This window comes from Nestor notabilis, unplaced genomic scaffold (assembly GCF_000696875.1).
Source record: "Nestor notabilis isolate BGI_N333 unplaced genomic scaffold, ASM69687v1 scaffold5769, whole genome shotgun sequence".
Taxonomy (NCBI): Eukaryota; Metazoa; Chordata; class Aves; order Psittaciformes; family Psittacidae; genus Nestor; species Nestor notabilis.
This window is the reverse complement of record NW_009943991.1, coordinates 23,914-46,054: the sequence shown is the minus strand read 5'-3', so window position 1 is coordinate 46,054 and position 22,141 is coordinate 23,914. Positions and strand designations below refer to the sequence as shown.

Below are 22,141 nucleotides of genomic sequence, written 5' to 3'. Positions count from 1 at the left end.
CCACAGGGACACTGTACAGCATTGACCTCCAGGCTTTAATTATGACAAATAGTATTTATGTAATAATTGGAGGTTTTCATGTGTTTCTAGCTTCATTGAATCCCCTTCTGTTCTTCTAAGAACAAAATCTCTGATCAGGTTGCTGCAACTACTGATTTGTTCTAGTATTCTTTCATTATTTTGTGATGTAAAGAAAACCAACCAACCAAACAAAAACCAACAAAAAACACCCCAGAAAACCCATCTTTCTTATTTCTCAATCACTTTATTATTAGAATTCTTACAGTGTCTCTCTGAGTCTGTTCCACCTTGCTGTGAATTCTCTGCTTGTGACTAGCTGGTACCTCAGACCCCTGGAAGAGGCAGTGGTTGTTGCCTTTAAATACCAGCATTCTGTTCCTTCTGTGCATTAGCACTAGTTTTGCTTTTGTTAACTGCAGTATTGCACTGAATTAAGGGTCTTTTTCAGGGATATCTTATGAGGCACACTATCAATTTCCTTTCCTGAGCTCCAGTCTTTTGAGTAGTATTGTTAGCCTAAATGAAGGTAAAAATATTAAAAACATGGAGATGTATTGGCAAGAGTGTAGCATATTGTGTTAGGGGATGAGAGGAGCAGTTAATGTAATTTTTTCTTTTCGTTTTTTTTTTTTTTGTTTTGTTTTGTTTTGTTTTGTTTTTTTTTGGTTTTTTTGCATTTCTTTCCAGAAGGTACTGGAAACCAGTTTGAAAGTAGAATGTTGTCAGTTGGAGACCTGAATTTGTCAACTCTTCTGTCTTGTTAAAATGAAAATTAGTCATTAGCCTGAGTATTTGTTTTGAGCTTTTCCACTGTGTTTGTTGTATTTAAAAACTTCAGGACTTACATTGCCGCAGGAAGCTGTGGCTGCCCCATCCCTGGCAGTGTTCAAGGCCAGGCTGGATGGGGCTTTGAGCAGCCTGGTCTAGTGGAAGGTGTCCCTGCCCATGGCAGGGGGTTGGAACAGGATGGTCCTTAAGGTCCTTTCCAACCCAAACCATTCCATGACTCTGTTTCTATGGTTTTATTTCTTTTGTACAACTGAAGGGTCTGGAAATGTCTTTGAAAGCTGAAAGGACCAGGCTTTTTACAGTAACAGCTGAGACTACAAGGGAGTAGACAGTATTGACCCAGCTGAAGTTCAGGAATATCTTGAGTGTTAAAGTGTAAATCAAAGCTCACAAGCATCAGCTTAGTTATAGCTTAGCTTTCATATGCTGTATGTACTGATACAGCTCTTATTTACAAGAACTGGATTTATTCCTTAGTGTTTTTTCCCATCCTGGCCATTATCATTAGCTGCTACTTCTGTATCTCTTGTTGAAACAACCACTTGTTGAAGTGGTTTAAGGCTGAAGTCTTTAAGATAGAATTGTAGAATGGTTTGTGTTGGAAGGAACCTTAAAGCCCATCAAGTTCCAACTAAAAAAAAATCAAAACCAGCCACAGAAGGTGAGGAAGAGGAGAGCCCATGGTGTGTCTTAGTGTTGCTCCTGGAGAGTGTCTCTGCTCACAACTGAGCTTTCTTTGCTTTGATTTTCTAAACATCTTCCAACTGCTTGTAAGGACTTCAGGAAACGGTTGATCTGCATATTTTCAGTGTTTCTTGTGACAAACCTTATTTAAATACTTTTAGGTAGACTAATTTCTTCTTTATTTCCACCCATTTTTCTGTGGGACATTTGTAGGCTGTGCAAGGTGCCTACCAAGGCTGCAGTAATAAAATACTTGACTCAAGTCATCAGGATCTCAAGTTGCTGAAGGCTGTTATTCTCAGCACAGTTGTTTTTAACATGGGAGAGCGAAAAAAGATGAAAGTTTTCCTTGGTTGGATATAAACCATCAGGCTTTGATGTTTTGATGTGTTTAGAGAACTGTTTTTAGTGTAAACTGGGGGAAGATTAGGCTCAAGTGTGAAATATAAAGATATAAAAATAAAGGCCTCTGAGGTATTAAGAGAAAAATTACTCACTTAAATGATTTGTCTTCCTAGTAAAATAGAGAGTGAACCATCCTATGGGTACTGTGTGTCTGTGGTGGTACTATTATTTTTGTAACTCTGGTCATATTTGGTACTGATGAGTTAATGCCTGGGCAGGAGAGGAAGAGGCTTTAGTTTCCCTCCTCCCCACTGTGACCTCATGAGCAAGTTGCTGTCAGCATTTTTATACTGACAGACCTGAAAACTTTGCTTAGCCTCACAAGTTCAGCACCTTGGGGTTGTTCCAGCTCTTATATTAATTAAAAAAACTCCCTAAAGATGAGTGTGAGGAACTAGCATGAACAGTCCAACATCTGAAAACAGGGCAGTGCTCTGACATGAGTCCGTTCTTGATCTTACATGTGTATCAAGATGCAGAAATTCCCATTATTTTCTTTTATTTGGGGATTCGGATCAAAGCAATAAAAAATTAATGTTCATGTAGTCTGTTGGCCTCTGGCTTAAACCGTGACAATGTCATATCATGCAATAACCTACTTTAAATGTTTGAATGTTTCACTTTTGGCTGTATCATTTTCTTCTCTGATTTCAGTATTCCCAGGAGAAAACATGGATGAAAAGCTGTCTTACAAGGAATTTCTCGATCGCAATGAGTCATGGACAATGGATGACAGAGATCTGTGCTTTGAATCACAGCCAGTATTCAAACCCCTGGAGATGACTGGTATGACTTTTACTCTTAACCCTGTAGCATCAGACATGACAGAGTCCTAGTCTCCATCCCTAAGGGTGGTTTTGTTCTCTGCCTTGTACTCATGCCTGTGTTCTTCAAGATGTGTTGCTCAGTTTTCCTAACACACTTAACACCAGAGTGAACTTCACATATTGAGCCCCTAACTTGCCCTAGAGTGTGGTCTAGCTGTTTAAAAATGGAGTTGCTAGTCCAGCATGTTGGAGCACATAGCATGGGTGAGCAGGTTTCACCTGTCTTGGCTCACATGGTGGTAGCTGCTTTTGGTTGACTCCCACAGTTTAACCACTCTGGAGTACTGTGGCTTTCAGTGCAAACCTCACCAGAGGTTTGTTGACAGCCAAAAGCCAGTCTTCCCTGGCTCTCAGCAGTGCTGGTTCCAGTTGTCACGTAGCTGTGCCTGCAATGCAGGTCGGTCTGTTCTAAAGGCAGCCTGTGTAGCTGCTGACTCTCTTGAAAATTAAATGAACCTTGTGTAACTTGCCCCTACAAAAAGATACCCTTTCACCCAACAACTTTTACCCAGTTTTCTCTCAATTTTGAACAAGCTTATGGAAAATTCCTTGCTAGCTGCTGGAGGGTACGAGAAAAGTGTGTGCTGCCCACATGCTAACAGGCAACAATCCTGGGAAAGGTACTGTCTGAAACTGGATTAAAGTTTCTCAGTACATATTTTTGAGCACTGTAGACCTGCTTACGAAATTACTTTCTTGCTATCTGAATCTCATATTCGCTAAGAGATTCAGTGGAGAAATTATATACTATTACAAGGGTAAGAAATGATTCATGGAACAACTGGAACAAAAGAGCCACTAGTTTCTAAAACACAGTTGTTGGGCTTTTCCCCCCCAGTGCTGTCTTAGGTGAATTATGGGATGTTGACGGCTCAATAGCCAGATGACAAATTCGATTAGGAGCAATTTATATACCTAGCCCATCACCCAGTATTCTTTTGGCCTGAATAATATGAATCTGTGGGTTACCTATTGCATGAAACCACATTTCCTTAGTTTTCATGGCTTTGAAGTATCTTGCTCACCAAGAAGCATACCATGTATACTTCGGAGTGAAAGGATTCCTCCATTCTGCTCTTCCTGATGCTGTATGAACAAGAGATTCTACTTGAAGGGTGGTCAATGAGATACCAAGAAGAAGTTCTTCCCTGTGAGGGTGGTGAGGCCCTGGCACAGGTTGCCCAGAGAAGCGGTGGCTGCCCCATCCCTGGCAGTGTTCAAGGCCAGGTTGGGGTTTAGGATGGGGTTTAGAGCAACCTGGTCTAGTGGAAGGTGTCCCTGCCCATGGCAGGAGGTTCGAACTGGGTGGTCCTTAAGGTCACTTCCAGCCCAAACCATTCTGTGATTCTAGGATTTCCCTCCCAAGGAGAGAATTCTCTGGTCAATGGTGTAACTGGTCTCCTGACCAGCATTGCTGTAATTCCTCATTCCTTGGTGAGAAACCTGGGAAATGCCAGCACTGTCACTTTTGTGAGCATCTGCAAGTGCATTTGAGTCTGCTGTTGACTTTGCTCTTCTGTATTGCAAATGCTGTGTTGTGATCTGGCAGTGAGACTTAACACTGTGAAGTAACAGCTATGAGCAAAACTGTACATACGTATTTTACACACTATGTATAGTAAGTCTTGTTTTAAAAATGTACTGTAATGTAGAATTAATAAAACTGACATTATCTAATTACTTGAAAGCTTTGAAAGTGCTACAAGGCCCTTAATCACAAGTGGATCATGACTTATTACTGTAACTACACCTAAATATCTAAACATGAAGAGTTCCTATTTAAATGAGTCACAATAACACACTTTTATTAGTACACAGGCATTGGCAAGTTGGAGCTATGTCTGTGACAGGGAAGGACATGAGTGTCTATCGAAGTGAGCTGAAAAGAAAGTTTCATAAATGTTTTGTTGTCTAGAAACAATATTCTTAGATTCTTCACATTTGTCTGGCTTCATAGTATTCTAAACAAGCTGCAAATTTTGTGCAAGTAGAGCATTATTTTCAGGCCTTGTTTAATGCAGGAGCAGAGAATTTCCTGACCTTGCCATAGCCCATCCAGGCAATTCATTCTTACCCACCCATCTTTCATCTGCAGTGTGTTTTGCTGGGAACATCACCTTGTCATCAGTATTTAAAGCGTGGCTATAAAGAAACAGAGACTCCCTGTTTACAAGGAGTCCCATGGAAAAGATGAAGGGTGATGGGCACAAGTTACATCCAGGGAGGTTCTGGTTGGACACAAGAGGAAAATGTTTCACAATGAGAACAATCAGCCACTGGCATAATCTCCCCACGGAAGTGGTGACTCCGCAACATTGGACACTGTTAAGATTCAGCTGGACGTGGTGCTGGGCCATCTAGTCTATGTCATGCTTTGTCTAGAAAGGTTGGACCAGGTGGTCCTGAGGTCCATTCCAACCTGGGATTCTATGATTCTGTAATCAGCAGAGCAGTATCAATTACCAGTCACAAAAATCGTAAAACTTGAATAGGGCATGGGCCCACTTTGAATCTGTGGAGGATCTTTGGAGATTGGAAACAAGAGTTCAGCTATATCTCCTTCCGCTTCTCCTCCTTCTCTCTCTGGAGCAGAGACAGGGTTTAAGCTGGGTTGCCCATTTTTGCTACATCATCTAATTCCTGGACAAAGAGATCATCAGCATCTCTTTTGTTTTTTAAATTGGCTTCAGTAGTGATGCTTTTCTGTGGGATTGGTGTTTGGTGTGGGTTTTTTGTTTGTGGGTTGCTTTTCTTTTTTGTGTGTGTGGTTTTGTTCGGTTTTCTGGTGTTTTGTTTTTAATAGGAAAAAAGGCAGTTACTTGGGCTTGGTAGTACTGTTTTCAACAGTTTGAAATGAAAATTTTCTAGAGTATACTTTGAAGCAGGACATTGTCTTGGCATCTCAAACGGTCTGATAAATTTATAAAAGAATTCATGCATCTCCCCTGATGGTGACATCTTGGAGCACTATGGGCATGTGGAGAGCTGAAGTTTGGCTGTCAACCCCTCAGATAGCATGCCTGACGTAAAAATGAAAAGCAGCCTTCAACTGAATCCCTTTTAATTGTGCTTAACTGGAAGAAATCTGTGCAGCGTCTGAGAACTGGTGTGCAACAGCCATTTCGGGAACAGAGAGTTCTTTAGCTCCTGGGTAATGCAGTCTGTGAGGGAGTCATGGGAAACATCACTCATCTGCAAGAGGCCACTTGAGTAAAAACCTCTCATAGCTCGGCTGGGCCTGTCTGGAGAGAAATGCCGTGTACATATGGCACAAGTCAGCTAGATGTGTTAGGAACCAGTGATCATAAAACACATCTAGGGGGTTGTAAACTACAACTACGGAGTAATTTGTTTTGGGAGAAGAATGCTACGTTTCTTTCCCCTTGCAACGTCTTGCCCTTGACTGTATTACGGTATGGTGACTAACTCATGGAAGGGTTGTGTGTCCTCTTCGTTTTATCCTGTCAGTGAGGCTGTCTGTCTACTCCCTGCCTCATGGCATTTCAGTTTAGTAATCCATCTCATAAAACCCAGCATGGTGATTCTCTCTGTCCTGTCTGGTTTGAATGTCCATGCTGATTGCTTGAGGGGAAAGGAGATGTGTGCACACAAAAAATAAAACTTGCAGAAAAGGAATTTCACTTGCTGAATCCTCAGCTGCTGGAGTACCATCTTTTGCAGGGGACATTGATATATCTACTTAAAACATAGACCAGGAGGAGAACAAAGCTAACACACATTAGACTAACTGAAGTTGGCACCAGCTGAGTTGCAAACATAGACTGAAGTTTGTGACAGCCAGTGAGTCTGGTCTGGAACCAAGGGCAAAGGCTGCTTATCTGCCCGGAACACTGGGAAGTAGGTTGTTTTCCTCTCTGGCTTGCGACTTGGTTAAAATACTGGCCCATCAGTCAGTTTATGCTGGTGTACTGTTCTTGGGGAGCTTACACAAGTTTTCCTGGGTCTGCTGCCGACTTGTATGTGGCTTAGCCATTCTTCCTGACTCAGGTTAACTGTAAGTGTCCCTCAGGTCAGAAACAGATGTGTCCTTCTTGAGAGGAGAAGACAGGTTCTCTATGCAACAGTTGTAATCTAAACTTTGAGTTCAGATTTTCTGGAGGAGTCTGAGCAACCGAGTCTTACTGTTGGGTAGAAATTCTAATTATGAAGTTGTTTGCCCCTGGTAAATAGTCTTGAAAGCGGCTTTCCCTTGGAAGCTCAGTGGTGGTGTCAGATGCATCTTCATCTTGTTTTTTAAATAATCTTACTCTACACCATGTCTTTGCCCTCCGTGGTGACCCTGGCCTCATTCTTGTCTTCTGCCAGATTCCTTCAGCATGCACAGAGGGGACAATCTGCCTGACTTATCATTACCGACTGACATGAAGAATGTGCCGCTGTTCACTGACCATGCTGACACTTCCAGAGACATCCATGGTGAGTTCCTCTTCTGCTTTTGTCCCTGATGGGTAGCTTTTGGTGTTTTCTCTGATGATTTTTGTGTGATGAAAATTAATAAGCTGATAACTTGACAAAGTATATAGTAAGGGTTTTGTGTGTGCCTAAAGCCATTCCCGTAGCTCCTTCCAGAAAGTTGGTTTGTTTTGTTTTTTGGGGTGTTTTGTTTTTTGCAGTGTATTTAGGCAGAAGGAAATAGGACAACTAGACAAGTTAGAAACATAAAATTACAGGATGGTTTGGGTTGGAAGGGACCTTAAAGCTCATCCATTTCCAACCCCCTGCCACAGGCAAGGACACCTTCCACTAGACCAGGTTGCTCCAAGCCCCATCCAACCTGGCCTTGAACACTGCCAGGAATGGGGCAGCCACAGCTTCTCTGGGCAACCTGTGCCAGGGCCTCACCACCCTCACAGGGAAGAACTTCTTCCTCACATCTCATCTAAATCTCCCCTCTGTCAGTTTAAAGCCGTTTCCCCTTGTCCTGTCCCTACCTGCCCTTGTCAAAAGCCCCTCTCCAGCTTTCTTGTGGACCCCTTTAGGCACTGGAAACTGCTCAAAGGTGTCCCTGGAGCCTTCTCTTGTTCCGGCTGAACAAGTCCAGCTCTCTCAGCCTGTCTCCATAGCAGAGGTGCTTCAGCCCTCGGAGCTTCTTCATTGTTGAAGAAGTTGAGTTCAAGCAGGCGTTACTGATACCTTTTGTCTTCATGGCTAGAAACTAAATACACTTGAGATTTTTCTAAATAGTCCTGATTTTTTTGACTATTGGAGTTCAAGTGGTTATTAACAAGAATTCACGGGAGCAGAAGCAGAAAGCAAAAGTGAAATAATTTGCCTGTGCTTGCTGTCTTATGCCTTGTTAAAAAGTTATATATGCAGCCATAATTTACAACATGGTTTCTAAAGGTGAGCTGAGAGAATTTACAAACTTTATCTGAACTGCTTGTGAGCAGAACAGAATAGTTTATTTTCCAAGTGCTATATATACTTCAAGTTTTGGAGAGGAGTCATTAGGGCTGGTGTGATGATTAACAACTGATCTTTTATTTTGTTAGCACCACATGGATCTATGATGGTACCTGAACAACCTTTCTTGGGGGCCCTGTATTCACCTGCAGAGGCTCTAGACACATCAGCCTTCATTGGCTTGGATTCAACAGCAGAATTTCTGCAAGACAAAGCAGGTAAGAATGTTTTGCTCTTACTGTCTAGCTAAGTGGATTTGAAGAGTATGCAGCTGGAAAATCTTGGTTTACTAGTCCTAAAGAATCTTGGTGGGGGAGTTGATATATAATGTAGTCAAGATTAGACAGTATCCTATTGGTAATGACAGTTCTTGGTTCTGTGGGAATGTTCTGAAGCTGTCAGGAGATCACAGACTGGTTGAGGTTGGAAGGAGACCTCTGAAGGTCATCTTGTCTGACCACACCTCAAGCAGTGCCACTTAGAGCCAGTTGTCCAGAAGAATTGAGGGAAGAACCTGCTCCGTTGGGTCCTTGGTCAGTGGTGGTTATAATTCTTCTCTGATTCAAGCTTTCACCAGCAATAGTCACACATGAACATGATGTTCTGGTGCCATTCTTAAAGGGAACTGGAAAGTTACCTGAGAATGAACTCACAAAACATCATAGTCAATACCTTCAACTGAAAAAATAAAGTGGTGTTAGTGTCAATTGCAGGACTAAATGTGTTTGTTTTCCACAGTGCGTGAAGAATATTGGATGGGAGCTCAGTATGATGTGAAGGAACCAGATGCCTCTTTCTTTGTTGAGCCACCAGGTAAAAATGGTTTTGACTTGATCTGCAGGAACTGTCTATAGAGAGTTTCTGAACAGCAGAAGCAGAGTTTCTCTCCTTGTCTGCCTTTTCAAGAAACACAAGGTCCTAGTGGAGTGAAGTGGGACCTTGTTTCTCAAATCCATATAGAATAGAAATACATGTTTTGGAGAGATGTTACTTAACACATATTTTCTAGTATAGTGCTGTGAGGGATGGGAGAACTCTTCATTTTATAGGTTGTTTACTTCTAATTTAGGGTAACAAATTTAATATATGCAGTTCCAAGCCCAACTGCCAGTAGATATTAGTGGTTTGCCCTTTCACAGGGCATATTGCATAGCAGGGCTTTAACCTGCTGAAAGCCTGCCCTTCTCATGGTTTTGGGGCATTAAGTTAGCAGATGTAGAAGTGTGCAAAACAATACATTCAGCAGAAAGCTCTGTGGATTCCAGACTGTGTCTCCATTTTGCATGTCTCCATTACCTTAATTTCCAGTTGGGATGTGTGTTCAAGCATTATTTGACACTAAAATAATAGGATGAATAAAATTTACTCTTGAAAAGAAACTTTAGAACTGGAACTTCACTGCTGTCAAGGATTCTACTCTTTATATGTACTGCAAGTCAAATCTGCTGACCTGAGTGGTAAGTCAGAGCACTTGTGTTCACTGCTTCCAAGGGTCAGTGCAGCTGAGGCCACTAACAAACACAATTTTGGCTCATGCATAATCAACAGACTTCTAGACTAAATCCTAATGGAAAACCTGTGTGTTAAGTCCAATTATCTTGAGGGTAGATTTAGATGATCTACTAGGAAGTTCTTCCCTGGCACGGGTTGCCCAGTGAAGCTGTGGCTGCCCCATTCCTGGCAGTGTTCAAGGCCAGGTTGGACGGGGCTTGGAGCAATGTGGTCTAGTGGAAGGTGTCCTTGCCTGTGGCAGGGGGTTGGAATTGGGTGGTGCTTAAGATCCCTTCCAACCCAAACCATTCTATGATTCTGGTTATAGTTAAATCTTTGAAGCACCACTGGGTCATAATTTCACTGCAGTTGCAATTATATTATGATATTTGATTCATAATGGGATCTTTATTGCTGATTTTGGTGAACAAGTGAAGAAGAGAGTAGTTCAATGCTGCTTCTAGGTGGAATTGGGCTCAGGGTAGAACTGGGATGCTTTGCAACTGAACATTCCTGAAACTTGTTATGGCAGTTGCTTCTCTCAGGAGACAAGTGTTTTCCTAGGTATTGCACAAATTAATTTTCTGAAAATTAACAATAAAAACTGATCCTTTTTTCTGTTTAATCCAACTGGGATGCTGAGGTAGGGGAACTTACTCATCAGGGCTGCTGCTGCAGGCAGCACAGACCTGGCAGCACCCTGAGAGGGTGATTCACATCCTGGCAACCCCAGAAGAGAGAGATGTTTGCTAAGATTTTTCAGAGTGCTTAATTAAACTTCATTTTCTATGCCCAGTGCCCCCCACCGTGACAGAAGCAATGAACCAGAATTTGACAGAAAGCCCTGCAGCAGTGGCTCCTGGTTTCCTTCCTGCTGCAGTAACAACATCCCCAGGAGAGGCCAAAGCTACTGATGGACCAAGAGGTGCAGCATCAGGTAACAATGCTCCAGTCTAAAGATTGGTGCTGGGTTTAGGCCTTTCGTGAGCAAGCTATAGTGGTCAAAAGACATGGGATTGCCCCACCTGAAGGAAACAAAGCAAGGTATTCACAAATCCTGTTGGGACTGAATGTTTAGGATACCTGAAGTGTGTTGATGAGAAATAGCAAGTCTACTCAGCTTTTCAACTCTTGTCTTTTAAACCAGTAACTGATTTAATGATTCTTTCTCAAAATTTCAGCTCCAGAAAAATGTTAAGCTTTGTCAAAAATGTGGTTATACCGTGAGTCTGATGCTGTATATAAATATGTTAAAAAAATGTTTTAAAGAGAATCTTTAAAAGGGACAGTTTTTAAGTTACTTCAATACAGCATCAGACTCATGGTATATTTTGCATTAATCTTTGTCCAGTTTCTTTATGCTTTATTCTAGTCCTTTCCATGATTCACCAGGGAGCATCCATACTACTTTTAATATCTATTTCTTTACTGCCTTTTGCTTCTGTAAAATCACAATCTTTAAATTTTATTTTGGAGAAGATCATGATATCCCTTTAAAAAAAATAAAAGAGAAACCCAAATGAGGGCTAGTGCATAATGGATCTTCCTGGTTTGGTTCACTAGATTATTGGTTTTATCTAAATGGATCTTGAAGTTCTGTTTTAAAAGGCACTTTTCCCAATTTTCTCATTTCTTTCCGTTTTCAGTTTAAGTATCTAATTTAAGATTTAATACCTTTTCCATTGTTTGGGGAGGATATTTTTAGATGTGACTGAAACAATTAGTAGAAATACTTGAAGTTTTTTTTAAACATCTACTCAGCATTATATCCAAGCTGTTTAGGTCACTGTGCTGCATTGTACAGAGTGTGGGTAGAACTTAGGGCTGTTGAAATGAATAGCTGCAGAAGAGAAATCTAGTGCTTCTGATAATTTATGAAAACTCACCTCTAGACAGCTAAAATGTTCAAGTAAAATAGACTGAAAAAACTCCTTTAAGGGGATTTTATGAAAATGCTGACTTCAGTGCAGAGGTTTGCATTGTGAACTGACAAATGTTATTTTGAAACACAGCTCAGTGTTCAGTAGATAGCATGTAAAAAATGTACAAGGCCATATTCTGTTGGAATGTGCTGCTTGCAGTGGATCTGGCAGCTCCAGTCTCTCGCCAGCTACGTAGCACCAGGTAGTTTTTAAATGAAAACAATGCATCCGTTTGCTGATGTGTGTTAGGAGCAGACAGATGCCTAACACTGTAGTCAGGGATACAAAACAAAGCATGTGAGGCTGTAGCAAGAAAAACACTTGGGTGTGCTGAGGAGTGTCATAAAGACCACTACAACTTGAGTGCACTGGTTTAAGGGGGGGAGTAAGTGATGCTGAAAGACAAGACAACAGACAGGGAGCCAAAACCCCCGTCTTCTCGGGTCATAAAACCACACTGTTAGGTATTTACGTTCTGTATTTTTTCATTGATTTCTGATCTGTGTTTCTGCAGCAGATGCAGGGTGTGTTCCTCCCTCAGATGTCATGTCTGTTTCCACAGAAAAGGCTGGGTCTGTTCTTGCGGGAGACACCAAGCCTCCTCAAGCTCTGGATGCTGGACTCACACCCACAGCAGAAGCCAACACTTTTCAGGCTATGGATGTTGGGTTTGCTGCTGCGCCAAAAGTCAAGCCTCCTGATGCTGTGAATGCATCTGCTCCAGTGGCAGACACTAGCTTCGCCCCAGCAGATGCTATGTCTCATTACACTATGGATTTGGAGTTTGCCCCAGCAGAAGATGCAGGGTTTGCCCCAGCAGCAGATGTGGGATCTCACCATGCTATGGATTTGGCATTTGCCCCAGCAGCAGATGTGGAATCTCACCATGCTATGGATACGGCATTTGCCCCAGCAGCAGATGTGGAATCTAACCATGCTGTGGATTTGGCGTTTGCCCCAGCATCAGATACTAAATCTCATCACACTGTGGATTCTGAATTTGCACCAGGAGCAGATGCAGAGTTTGCCCCTGCAGCAGAAGTCAACCATCATCATGCTATGGATTCTGGGTTTGCTCCTGTAGCAGAAACTAAACCTCTTCCTGCCATGGATTCTGGGTTTGGCTTTGCAGAAGCTAAGTCTGCCACTGCAGCTGACACCAAGATTGCTGCATCTGAAGAGCTGATGACTTCTGAGTCTTCTCTTAAGCACGATAAGTCACCCTTTGGCAAGCCTTCTGCAGGTGAGTTTCATTTGGCCTTGAAGTACCATGGCAAGTGGTATAAGAAGGCACTGTAAGTTGGTGTAGCACTAGCAGCAACACCCCTGGTAGCACAGTGATGGCTACACAGATGCACAGTTGTCATAAGACTGTCAAATAAAACTCATGTTTTTTTAATAGTTAAGATTATCCTAAAATCCTAGGATGGTTTGGGTTAGAAGGGACCTTAAAAGGTCATCTAGTTCCAACCCCCCTGCCAGGGGCAGGGACACCTTCCGCTAGACCAGGTTGCTCCAAGCCCTGTCCAACCTGGCCTTGAACACTGCCAGGGATGGGGCACCCACAGGTTCTCTGGGCAACCTGCACCAGTGATACTACGATACAACTTGCACAAAACATCATAAATAAAGCTCAGTTTGGCTGTCAGGATACAGAGAAAGTACTTCCTGAGGATTTTTCCCTCATAAAATATAAAATTAGTAGTAATGACTTTTTTTTTTTATTTTTTTTTATTTTTAGACTTGGCATTTTTAGCAATGATGTCTGTTTTTCAGGACAGCCATAGTGACATTTCAGTTCATCCCTGTCAGTACTTATTTTGTATCACTGTCATTCTTGGCTGATACTGAAATCTCCATAGATCCTGCAGTGTTTTCCAACAAAGGTTCTTATCTCAAAACCAGTTTCTGAATAGACCGATAAGCTTTGTGGGTAATTTTGTGACATTTACTTGGAATGACTATAGGCGTCGAAGTGGCGAGGCAGGCATTTTCATCTTTTTCCGTGTGGTGGACAATAGATTTGCTGTGCTGCATAGATTTCTCAAAGTACACTATCATTTCAGAGAGAAAATGACTGTCAAAATATAGCAAATAATGCTGGGCAGAGGCAGTATACGTGGACTGATTGCAGGTGGTGTTGGAGTGGGAGATTTTCTTTCTTACCTTTTAATACTCTTCAGTTTAATGATAGGAATAACTGTCAAAAGTGAGACAGCACATTTCCATGGTTTTGAAAGTGAGGAAAACCATTAGTTTCTTGGAAGATAAGAATTAGGTGAGGAAGTGATTTTTATCTTGCTTAATCTGATCTAAATTAAAAGTAAGATGACTTTTTGTTCTTTAACATTTGTTTCCAGAAGCAACTGCAAATGTGGAACAAGAATTGAAAGCCCCAGAAGGCCGTGTTGACCTCTTAGAGCAAGCTAAAGTCAGCAAACCGCCTCCCAGCAACCAGGAAGAGCATCTTCTGGAGCAGACAAACCATCTTTCAGAAGCAGCAGGTGAGAAATGCAAGCTGCAGCATGAAACACTATCAGCTAATTCTGCCCCATTGCCTCTCATGTGAAGACAGGCTGAGAGAGCTGGGCATATTCAGCCTAGAGAAGAGAAGGGTCCGGAGAGACCTTAGAGCAGCTTCCAGTGCCTAAAGAGGCTGACAAGAAAGCTAGAGAGGGGCTTTTGACAAGGGCAGGTAGGGACAGGACAAGGGGAAATGGCTTTAAACCGACAGAGGGGAGATTTAGATGAGATCTGAGGAAGAAGTTCTTCCCTGGGAGGGTGCTGAGGCCCTGGCACAGGTTGCCCAGAGAAGCTGTGGCTGCCCCATCCCTGGCAGTGTTCAAGGCCAGGTTGGATGGGGCTTGGAGCAACGTGGTCTAGTGGAAGGTGTCCCTGCCCGTGGCAGAGGGTTGGAACTGGATGCTACTTAAGGTTCCTTCCATCTCAAACCCTTCTAGGATTCTGTGACTCTTTCTCACAGACACTGTTCTCCTGTCCTTATCGAGGAAAAAACAACAAAGCTTTAATTTCACAAAAGTTATTAGTGTGTGCTAACATGGGCAATTAGCATTTGAAATTACCATCGTATTGCCCTTTTCTTCCTCATCTGTAGTTGTGCCAATGTCTGTCATAGTTTTTATTTCTGTTTAAAATTTAAATAAAATTAATTACATACAGAACCGTTCTTCAATGTAATTATGTTTTACAAATTAAAACTTGTTCTAATTATATGTATCTAGGAATTTGGTAGTGTCTGCATGAATATATGCTAAGGTATATAGGAATGATAGATGATTAGCATTAGAATGGGACTCCTGAGTGATAATGGCGTATATTCTGGAATTTAGCTCCAGTGGGAAGCTGGTATAGTCTGAATTTGATTGATTACAAGAAGGGGGGATGGGAAACCTTACCAACCAACCCTCACGCTCTGCTTAAGCCTCAAGACATTTGCTTTGCTTCATGTTTTACCTCCACCTTGGCATGTCTGCCAAAATATAAAATTGCTGCTTGAAATGGGATTGTGAGGAGATAATACATAGTAGACTACCGTATCTTATAAACTTCATTCTTACTAAAAATAGAATAAAACCTATACCCTTTCCCAGGGCTTGCTTTTAAACTGCAGGTTGCTGGTATTCCGAAGAACTGAAGCATTCTGTTCTTATTTTTTGTATTTCAGTTCTAGTAGAAGCAAAAGAAGCTGTTGCACTAGAAAATAAAGACCTCCTTCCAGAAAAATCTGTTACTGCTGCGGATGTTACTGTTACAGAGAAACAAAAGGAGGAGGCAGAACACAATCATGTCCAACATGCAGAATCTCAGCAAGAAAAACCCCTGCAGGAGCCCACAGGTAAAATATAAATAATAATTCAGTTTTAGAATGGAAATATCCTCTGTGAACTATTCACCTTTTCCTACTGACTGCATTACCACTTGAGCAAGCAGAAATCTTTTTTTGCACGAAGCAGCTGTGTGGTTCTCTGCGTTCATCGGAGATTCTGCTTGCACTTTGCCTCTGATCCCTGCCCTCTTAAGTACTCTTTTTACCTCCATGTTCACTATACTAATAGCCCAAACATGTCTGCTGCTGGTACTTTATCACTGGGACTGGCTTATTTCTTTTCTGCTGTAGAATTTAAAAGTTCGCCATCATTTTGCCATAACCACTAGCTTTTTATGTTGGTATTAAAAAGGACCATTAATTCTTATTACAATATTCCCAGTGAAGACCTTCTTCCAAATTGAGTTTTGTAATTATCAAAGGAAATGTAATTTTTTTTCCTACACCATTAACGCAGCCTCTCCGAGCTGTTACTGCTTACACTTGTGACTGGAGGCTGATTTGTGGGCCAGGGCTAACTGACAAATAACTGATGCTCTCTTTAAAATCAGTGGCTTGTAGCTAAGGAAACCTAGTGCTGCCTATAAGGGTATACAGCAAATGACTTCTGTTACAGAGGTTCTGCCATCTACTGCTTCCACCCTGGGTACTGTGGGAGACTTGGCACTTTTGCTCCCCCGTCCCCATTATGCCCCTTCTCTCTTCCTTAGTCTCATCTTTCCACTAAACTTCTATTTTCATATGATGGAAGGATGCCAGCTAGAGATATAAAAAGTGTATCTGTTATCTTGTCTTGCTAAGACAAAATGGGTCCTTAATGCATCTTTAAAAAGCAATAGCATGTCCTTACAAGAACTGCTGCTTTTTGGTGGTGTAAGAGCATGTATTGGGAATTATGTATTTTTAAATTGCATTGACGTATTTATCAGTAGCAGTTTAAACAGGTTTTGCGTGTAAATGTCTACTGAGGTGGCTTTAGAATTACTGTGGTATCAGTGCTGGAAAATTCTGCATATTTGACTGTATGGACTGTTTTAGCTAGCTAAAATCACATATTTATTTAATTTTTTTATAAAGCAAATAGTCTCTTTGATGTTTGAGCAGGCTTCCTGTGTTCCAGGTCTACCTACTGCACAAATAAGGCAAGCTAACAAATCGAGTGAACGCAGGTTTGGCAGAGCAAAACCTGCACCAGTGCCTATTACAGATGTACCAGAGGAACGTCTAATAGGTCTCCCACAACAGAAGAGCACTGACCCAAAAGTAGACCCCTATTCCGTAGTGGAACTTGGATGTGAGGCTGGAACATTCCCTCGCACTAGGGTTTCACATAAAAAGGCAGCTGAGCAGCCATCCAGTATGCTCTCGGAGTTTGTGGAAAGCTGCAGAGATCTACCAAGGGAGAGCTGGGATTTGGAAGGCTCTCTGGCCATTGTGAAGAAAAAGAAAAAGAAACCAAAACAAAAGAGAAACCAGCTGCCAAGAACAATGGAGTTCTGGGATGAAAATGGAACAATCTCAAAAGGTCCTAGAAATTCTCCATTTGCTGTTGAATTGCAAAAGCCAGATGTCTGTCCTGTAATGCCTGCTGAAGCTCGCACAGAGCAGTCAATTGCCTCAGGAAACAGAGCTTCAGATATGCCAAAGGATGCTAAAAAAACTGGAAGTCATATCCTGGATGAGCAGAATGCCTTTTCAGTGCCTGCACCAGGACAGCAGGCCCCAAAACCCAGTATGCCGTTAGAATCGGTGTTGGATGCGAAAAATAGAGAGGTCATGAAAACAGAAGAAATGAGAGATGACAGTTTGATGTTGCAGTCTAAAGGCAAAAGAAAAGAGGTTCCCTTGGAGCAGCTAGGACAGACTAAGGTGGGGGAACCTGTTACAGCAAAGGGGTCAACCAAGCCCATGGAAAGAGACTTTCTTGATAAAAATAAGAAGGAGTATAGGGAGTCAAAATGTGCTGGTCTGACAGCATCTCCTTCAGAAGCAATAAATCTAAGCAAAGTAGAAACTCCTTTAGAGACCAAACCTTCAGAATTGCTTCTTTCTGACAGAGATAAGGAGGCTAAATCCATGTCCTCCAGGAGTGAGGCATTCAGTGGCCCTGTCCATTGTGAGGTTCAAACCTCCAGCAGGTTGCTGGAAGCAGCAGCAAAGAAAAGAGGTACTTGTGAAAAAAGCAAAGGGCTTGGAAACGAACTCTTCAAACAGCCCATGCTTCCAGAGGCTGCGGCCCCATCTGATAAGCTTCCTAATGAGCCAAAGGCAGCTGATGAAACTAAAACAGTGTCCCCCAATAAGTGCATGGCTGTTGACTTCAGTATTTCAGAGGGAGGTTTGAAGATCCCAACAGATACCACAGAAATTCCTGTTGCACCATTAGTTGTACCAATCTCCAAGGAAGTTACTGCTTTGCAAAACAGAAAAGCTGATAGTTTTTCAGAGCAGCCATTTCTTCTGTCAGCCAAGGCTGATGCAACCAAACATCCCACGTCCACTGAAGCAGTGGAAGGAATGATAGGAGCAGGTACCCCTGATAAAAACAAAGGGAAAGGATTTATTGCATTAGAGCAGCAGGCTGGAAGAGATTCCAATATTGCACATGGGATGGACAGACCTAAAAAAAAGCGTGGTGAAGGGAAAGTAAAAAAAATCAAAAGCTTCTCCGAGCAGGTGATGTTTTCAGAGGATGTAAGCAAACTAACTGATGGAGTGAGGATAGATGAAAATAGAAAAGATACAACTTACCCTGATAAAGGTAGAGGTTTTGCTGCTAGAGGACATCCATCAGTAAGCATTACACATGCTTATCCTGCAGACAAGCCCAAAAAAAGAGGTAGTGATGGAAGAAGCAAAAAAGGTGAAAGAAGTTTTTTCCAGCAGCCTCTTCTTGAGAGTAGGATGGACCCAAGTAGTTTTCCTGACATAACTGACATAACTGATAAAACTAAGGAGGTTAGTGATAAAGGCAGAGAGGGGGTCTGGGTTACTGCTGAGTGTTTTTCAGGTGTAAGTAAAATGCAAAGGCCAATTGAACTGGGAACAGAGGACCCTAAAGAAAATGTTGGAAAAAATGAAATAGCCAATTTGGGTGCTTTAGACCAACCATTCCTGTTGGAGAGTAGGAGAGAGGAAGCAAAGCATCTTCCTATGGCTGACACGATTAGTAAAACAGAAGAGGTAGATTTGATTAACAAAGGCAAGGAGGTTGGAGTTACTTCTGAATCAGTGGCGAGGAATTCTGATGCACTGCTGGTGGCAGACAAACCTAGAAAGAGGAGCAGTGAGGGGAAAAGAAAAAAACCTGAAAAAAGTCCTTTGAGGCAGGCAGATCTCTGGGGTGCTGGGTTGGAAACAAGCAATTTTCCAAGCAAAGAGAAAGTGGCTGGAAGCACAAAAGAAATTACCTTTGACAAAGATAAGGTGCCTGGTTTTGAAAGAGAGCTTGAGCTGGAGAATCTGTCAGATATAACTAAAGAGGTGCTGGCAAAGCCTGAAATACAGGGTGGTAATAGAAAAAGTTTCTCAAATCAGTCAGTTCTTTCAGGTCATAAAATAGAGACATTAGAGCCAGAAATAGTCAACACTGAAGAAACTTGCCCTGTGAATAAAGGTAAGGAAGTAGATACATCTGAGCCTCAGCCAGAGCACAGGACAGATGCAGCTGCAGCACACAGTCTGACCAGGGGACTGGTGATGGACAAGCCTAAGAAAAACAGTAGAGATGTGAAAGGCAAAAAGAATGAAAATAGTCTTGAGCACTCTGTACTGAGTCCAGGTAACATGCCTGTGGTGGGTGAAGAGCTGGGAAACATTAAGCAAACTCAACCTTTTGATAAAGGCAAAGAGGCTAATTCCAGTACCTTAGCCAGTCTGCTAGGTGACTTAACTGGTACTACTGAAGTACAAGCTCCTGCTGTACCTCTGGAGCCAGAAAAATCACACACAAGTAGTAAAGAGAAATGCATAAAGACAGAGGCTAACCTTCAGCAACCATTCCTTCTGGAGCATAAAGCAGGTGCAGAGGTGTTTCCTCCTCATGATGTGGAGATAACCAACAAATCTGAAGCAGGAAATCCTCCTCCTTGCAGCAGTGGTGGGGAGCTGCCTATCCTAGAGCACCCAGCAGTGACAGATCACACTGTAGCTGCAGTTAGTGATAGATCTAAAAAGAGGGGTCATGATGGAAGTAGTAAAAAAGCTAAAAATGCCTCTGAGCAGCCTGTTCTTCTAGAGACAAAACCAAACAGGAGTGAAGTACAGCCTCCCATGGGGTCTGAGGTGGCATATGGAATGGAAGCCATGGATTTTGTAGATGAAAATAGAAATATTAAAAACTTTTCCATTGGCCCTCAAATGCTTTGGAATAATAAAGGAAGCGACTTTGAATCCTTTGCTCAGACTGCAGGGACTGCCCCTGATAACACTGGCAGTGTTTCTTCTGGCTTCCCAAAGCAGACTGATGAGGGTGCAATAAGTAAGGGGCTTCCTCCTCTGGAAGCAATAGCAGAGATAAGCAGCATACGGCCTGCACCTGGTGCTAAAGAGGAAATACAGACACAGAAATCTTGTGAGCAGCCGATCAATCTGGGACACAAAGAGCCTGGAAAAGAGGTTTCAAAGAAAGATGGTGAAACCAAAGAGGTTGGTGCCCAGGATGGCAGGGAGGCAGGTAAACCCCTTTCTTTCGATCATTCAGTTAAACAGGACATTAAGTCAAAGAAGGATGAAGTTCCCCTCTCTCCTGGGGCAGAGGTGGATGATAAACAAATAACAACCACTGATAAAAAGCACAGCACTGACAACACTTCCTCAGACCTTCCTCGGAAGGTGGCAGATTCAGAAAGTAGACCAGCTCCTGTAAGTGCCAAAGGAACAGAGAAACTAGAGGTAACTGTCCCTTCTAGAGGGAAGGATCTAGAACTTTTAGTGGTACCAGAGAGCAGAGCAGAAGCAGCTGTGTCACAGGTTGTGGTGGAAGCGTCGGTGGAGAGTAAAGCTGAAGAGCCTAAGCTGGATGGAAGCAAGAAGAGTGAGCAGAGCTCACCAAAGTACTCGAGCAGTTTGGACAGTAAAGCAATGGAAACAGAAGCTGCTAGTCTAGATCTGGCAGGTGCCCAAACAACCAGACTAAGTCCTGAAGATAATGATAAAAGTCATTCTTTGCCTGCAGAAGAGGATGCTGCTCAGGGTGGGGAAGCTCACCTAAAGGATGCTCTGGCACTGAAGTCTGAAGTAGATAAACCTCAAGACTCAACTAAAGAAGAGGAAGGAGAGTCTGAACAAAAAGTTGTGAAGGAGGCAAAGAAAGAGAAAGTTAAAGCAGCAGAACAGATAAAAAGCTACATGAGACCCACAAAGTCAAGAGGGGTGCCAACTCTGCCAGCCAGGTCTGCTGTGCCAGACAGAGAGAAACAAAAGCAGCTGAAACCCACTGGTATGGGCCGGCAGAGGCAAGAAAAAGGTGTGTGTTTGCCATTTGAGCTAGCAGCAGTAATCCAGACGGCTTGCCTGCAAGACCTTGCTGTTTGTCAGTGCATTGGCATGAGTACGTAACCGTTAATCCTACGTGGCACAAGCAAGTGTGGCATGACTGGGGTTTTGGCTGATCTTAAAAGGCTGTTGGTTCTGCTTGCCTGTTTCACAGTGCTAATTCCCAAAATTCGAAGGATTGACAGTTTAGTCTAAATACCAGAACTCTTGATTATTTTTTTAATTATTCATTCAGATTTAATTTTACATATATATTGTCAAATATTTAAGTAAACTTGCACTTTTTAATGTTAAGTTACATCAGCTTCTTGTCATCTGAGAGTGAAGGTAACCATCTGTGGTGCAGCAGTGAATCACTGTGATCACTGAACAGCACTGTATGTCACTGGCAAGCAGGGAACCGAGTATCTTGGTGGTAGGAAATGTTCTCTATCGCTGTCGTGTTGCAGGGTTTGGTTTTAATCCTACCTCAGGCTAACTACAACAATCTACTTTTCCTCCTGCCATTGGTTAAGGACTGTATGTTAAGCTACCTTGAACTACTACATCTACAAAATGTGCTTCCTTCTAGAAAAATAATCTTTACTAAAGTGAAGTTGTAACAGAACAATAGCAGGACTAATACAAATTTTAAGACTTTATCTCTCTGTTGAGATTACGAATGGGCTGGTAAGTGTTTTGGACCATTTACCCTGGCTGTAGTCCAGGGAATGAGATTCCTGTACTCACGGGAAATGAGATGGAATTAATTTCATAGAATTTAATGAAGTTCATAGGAATTTTGAAATGGGAAACTATAGTATGGATAGAGATGAAATAAGAAATATACTTGTACTTCTCATTCTAAGCCTTCCTCAGAAAGAACTGGCATCTTCTCTGCGAATTCCAGTCTGCTGAGATGGGCTGGGGAAGTTTATCCCTGCCCTTAGGTGCTCTTAGTTTTTTGCCTTGTCATCAGGCATGTAAGTTTGTTGCTGATCTATTTCTGTGGAGTTCCTTGCTGCCAGTTTGCATGATGCAGCCACTGACTTAACAAACATAGAGCTCAAGTGCGCCTTAACATGCTGGTCAGGTTTTTGAGAGGTTTTGTAATTTTAATGAATGTTGCGTAACCTGAAGTAGTTCTATTTTAGTGGAAGTGGTGTTCTTTGCATGAACTTGTGCCTGCAGAAGTGATGTTCTTTGGTGCATGACGCTACAAAATAAAGGGAAAGCTAAAGGCAGCATCTTTTTAA

General features: G+C 42.3%; 1 protein-coding gene across 1 annotated transcript; it reads left to right on the top strand.

The window, feature by feature from the left end:
- Positions 1 to 2,553: 2,553 nt before the first annotated feature.
- On the top strand, positions 2,554 to 20,969 carry LOC104411724 (the record flags this gene model as incomplete). The annotated part of the gene is made up of 11 exons (XM_010022213.1): positions 2,554 to 2,685; positions 7,053 to 7,163; positions 8,240 to 8,368; positions 8,889 to 8,963; positions 10,438 to 10,578; positions 12,078 to 12,484; positions 12,587 to 12,806; positions 13,924 to 14,067; positions 15,249 to 15,419; positions 16,531 to 19,509; positions 19,648 to 20,969. Coding segments are annotated over 11 exons (5,831 nt in total), but the record flags the coding sequence as incomplete, so codon positions are not given.
- Positions 20,970 to 22,141: the final 1,172 nt, after the last annotated feature.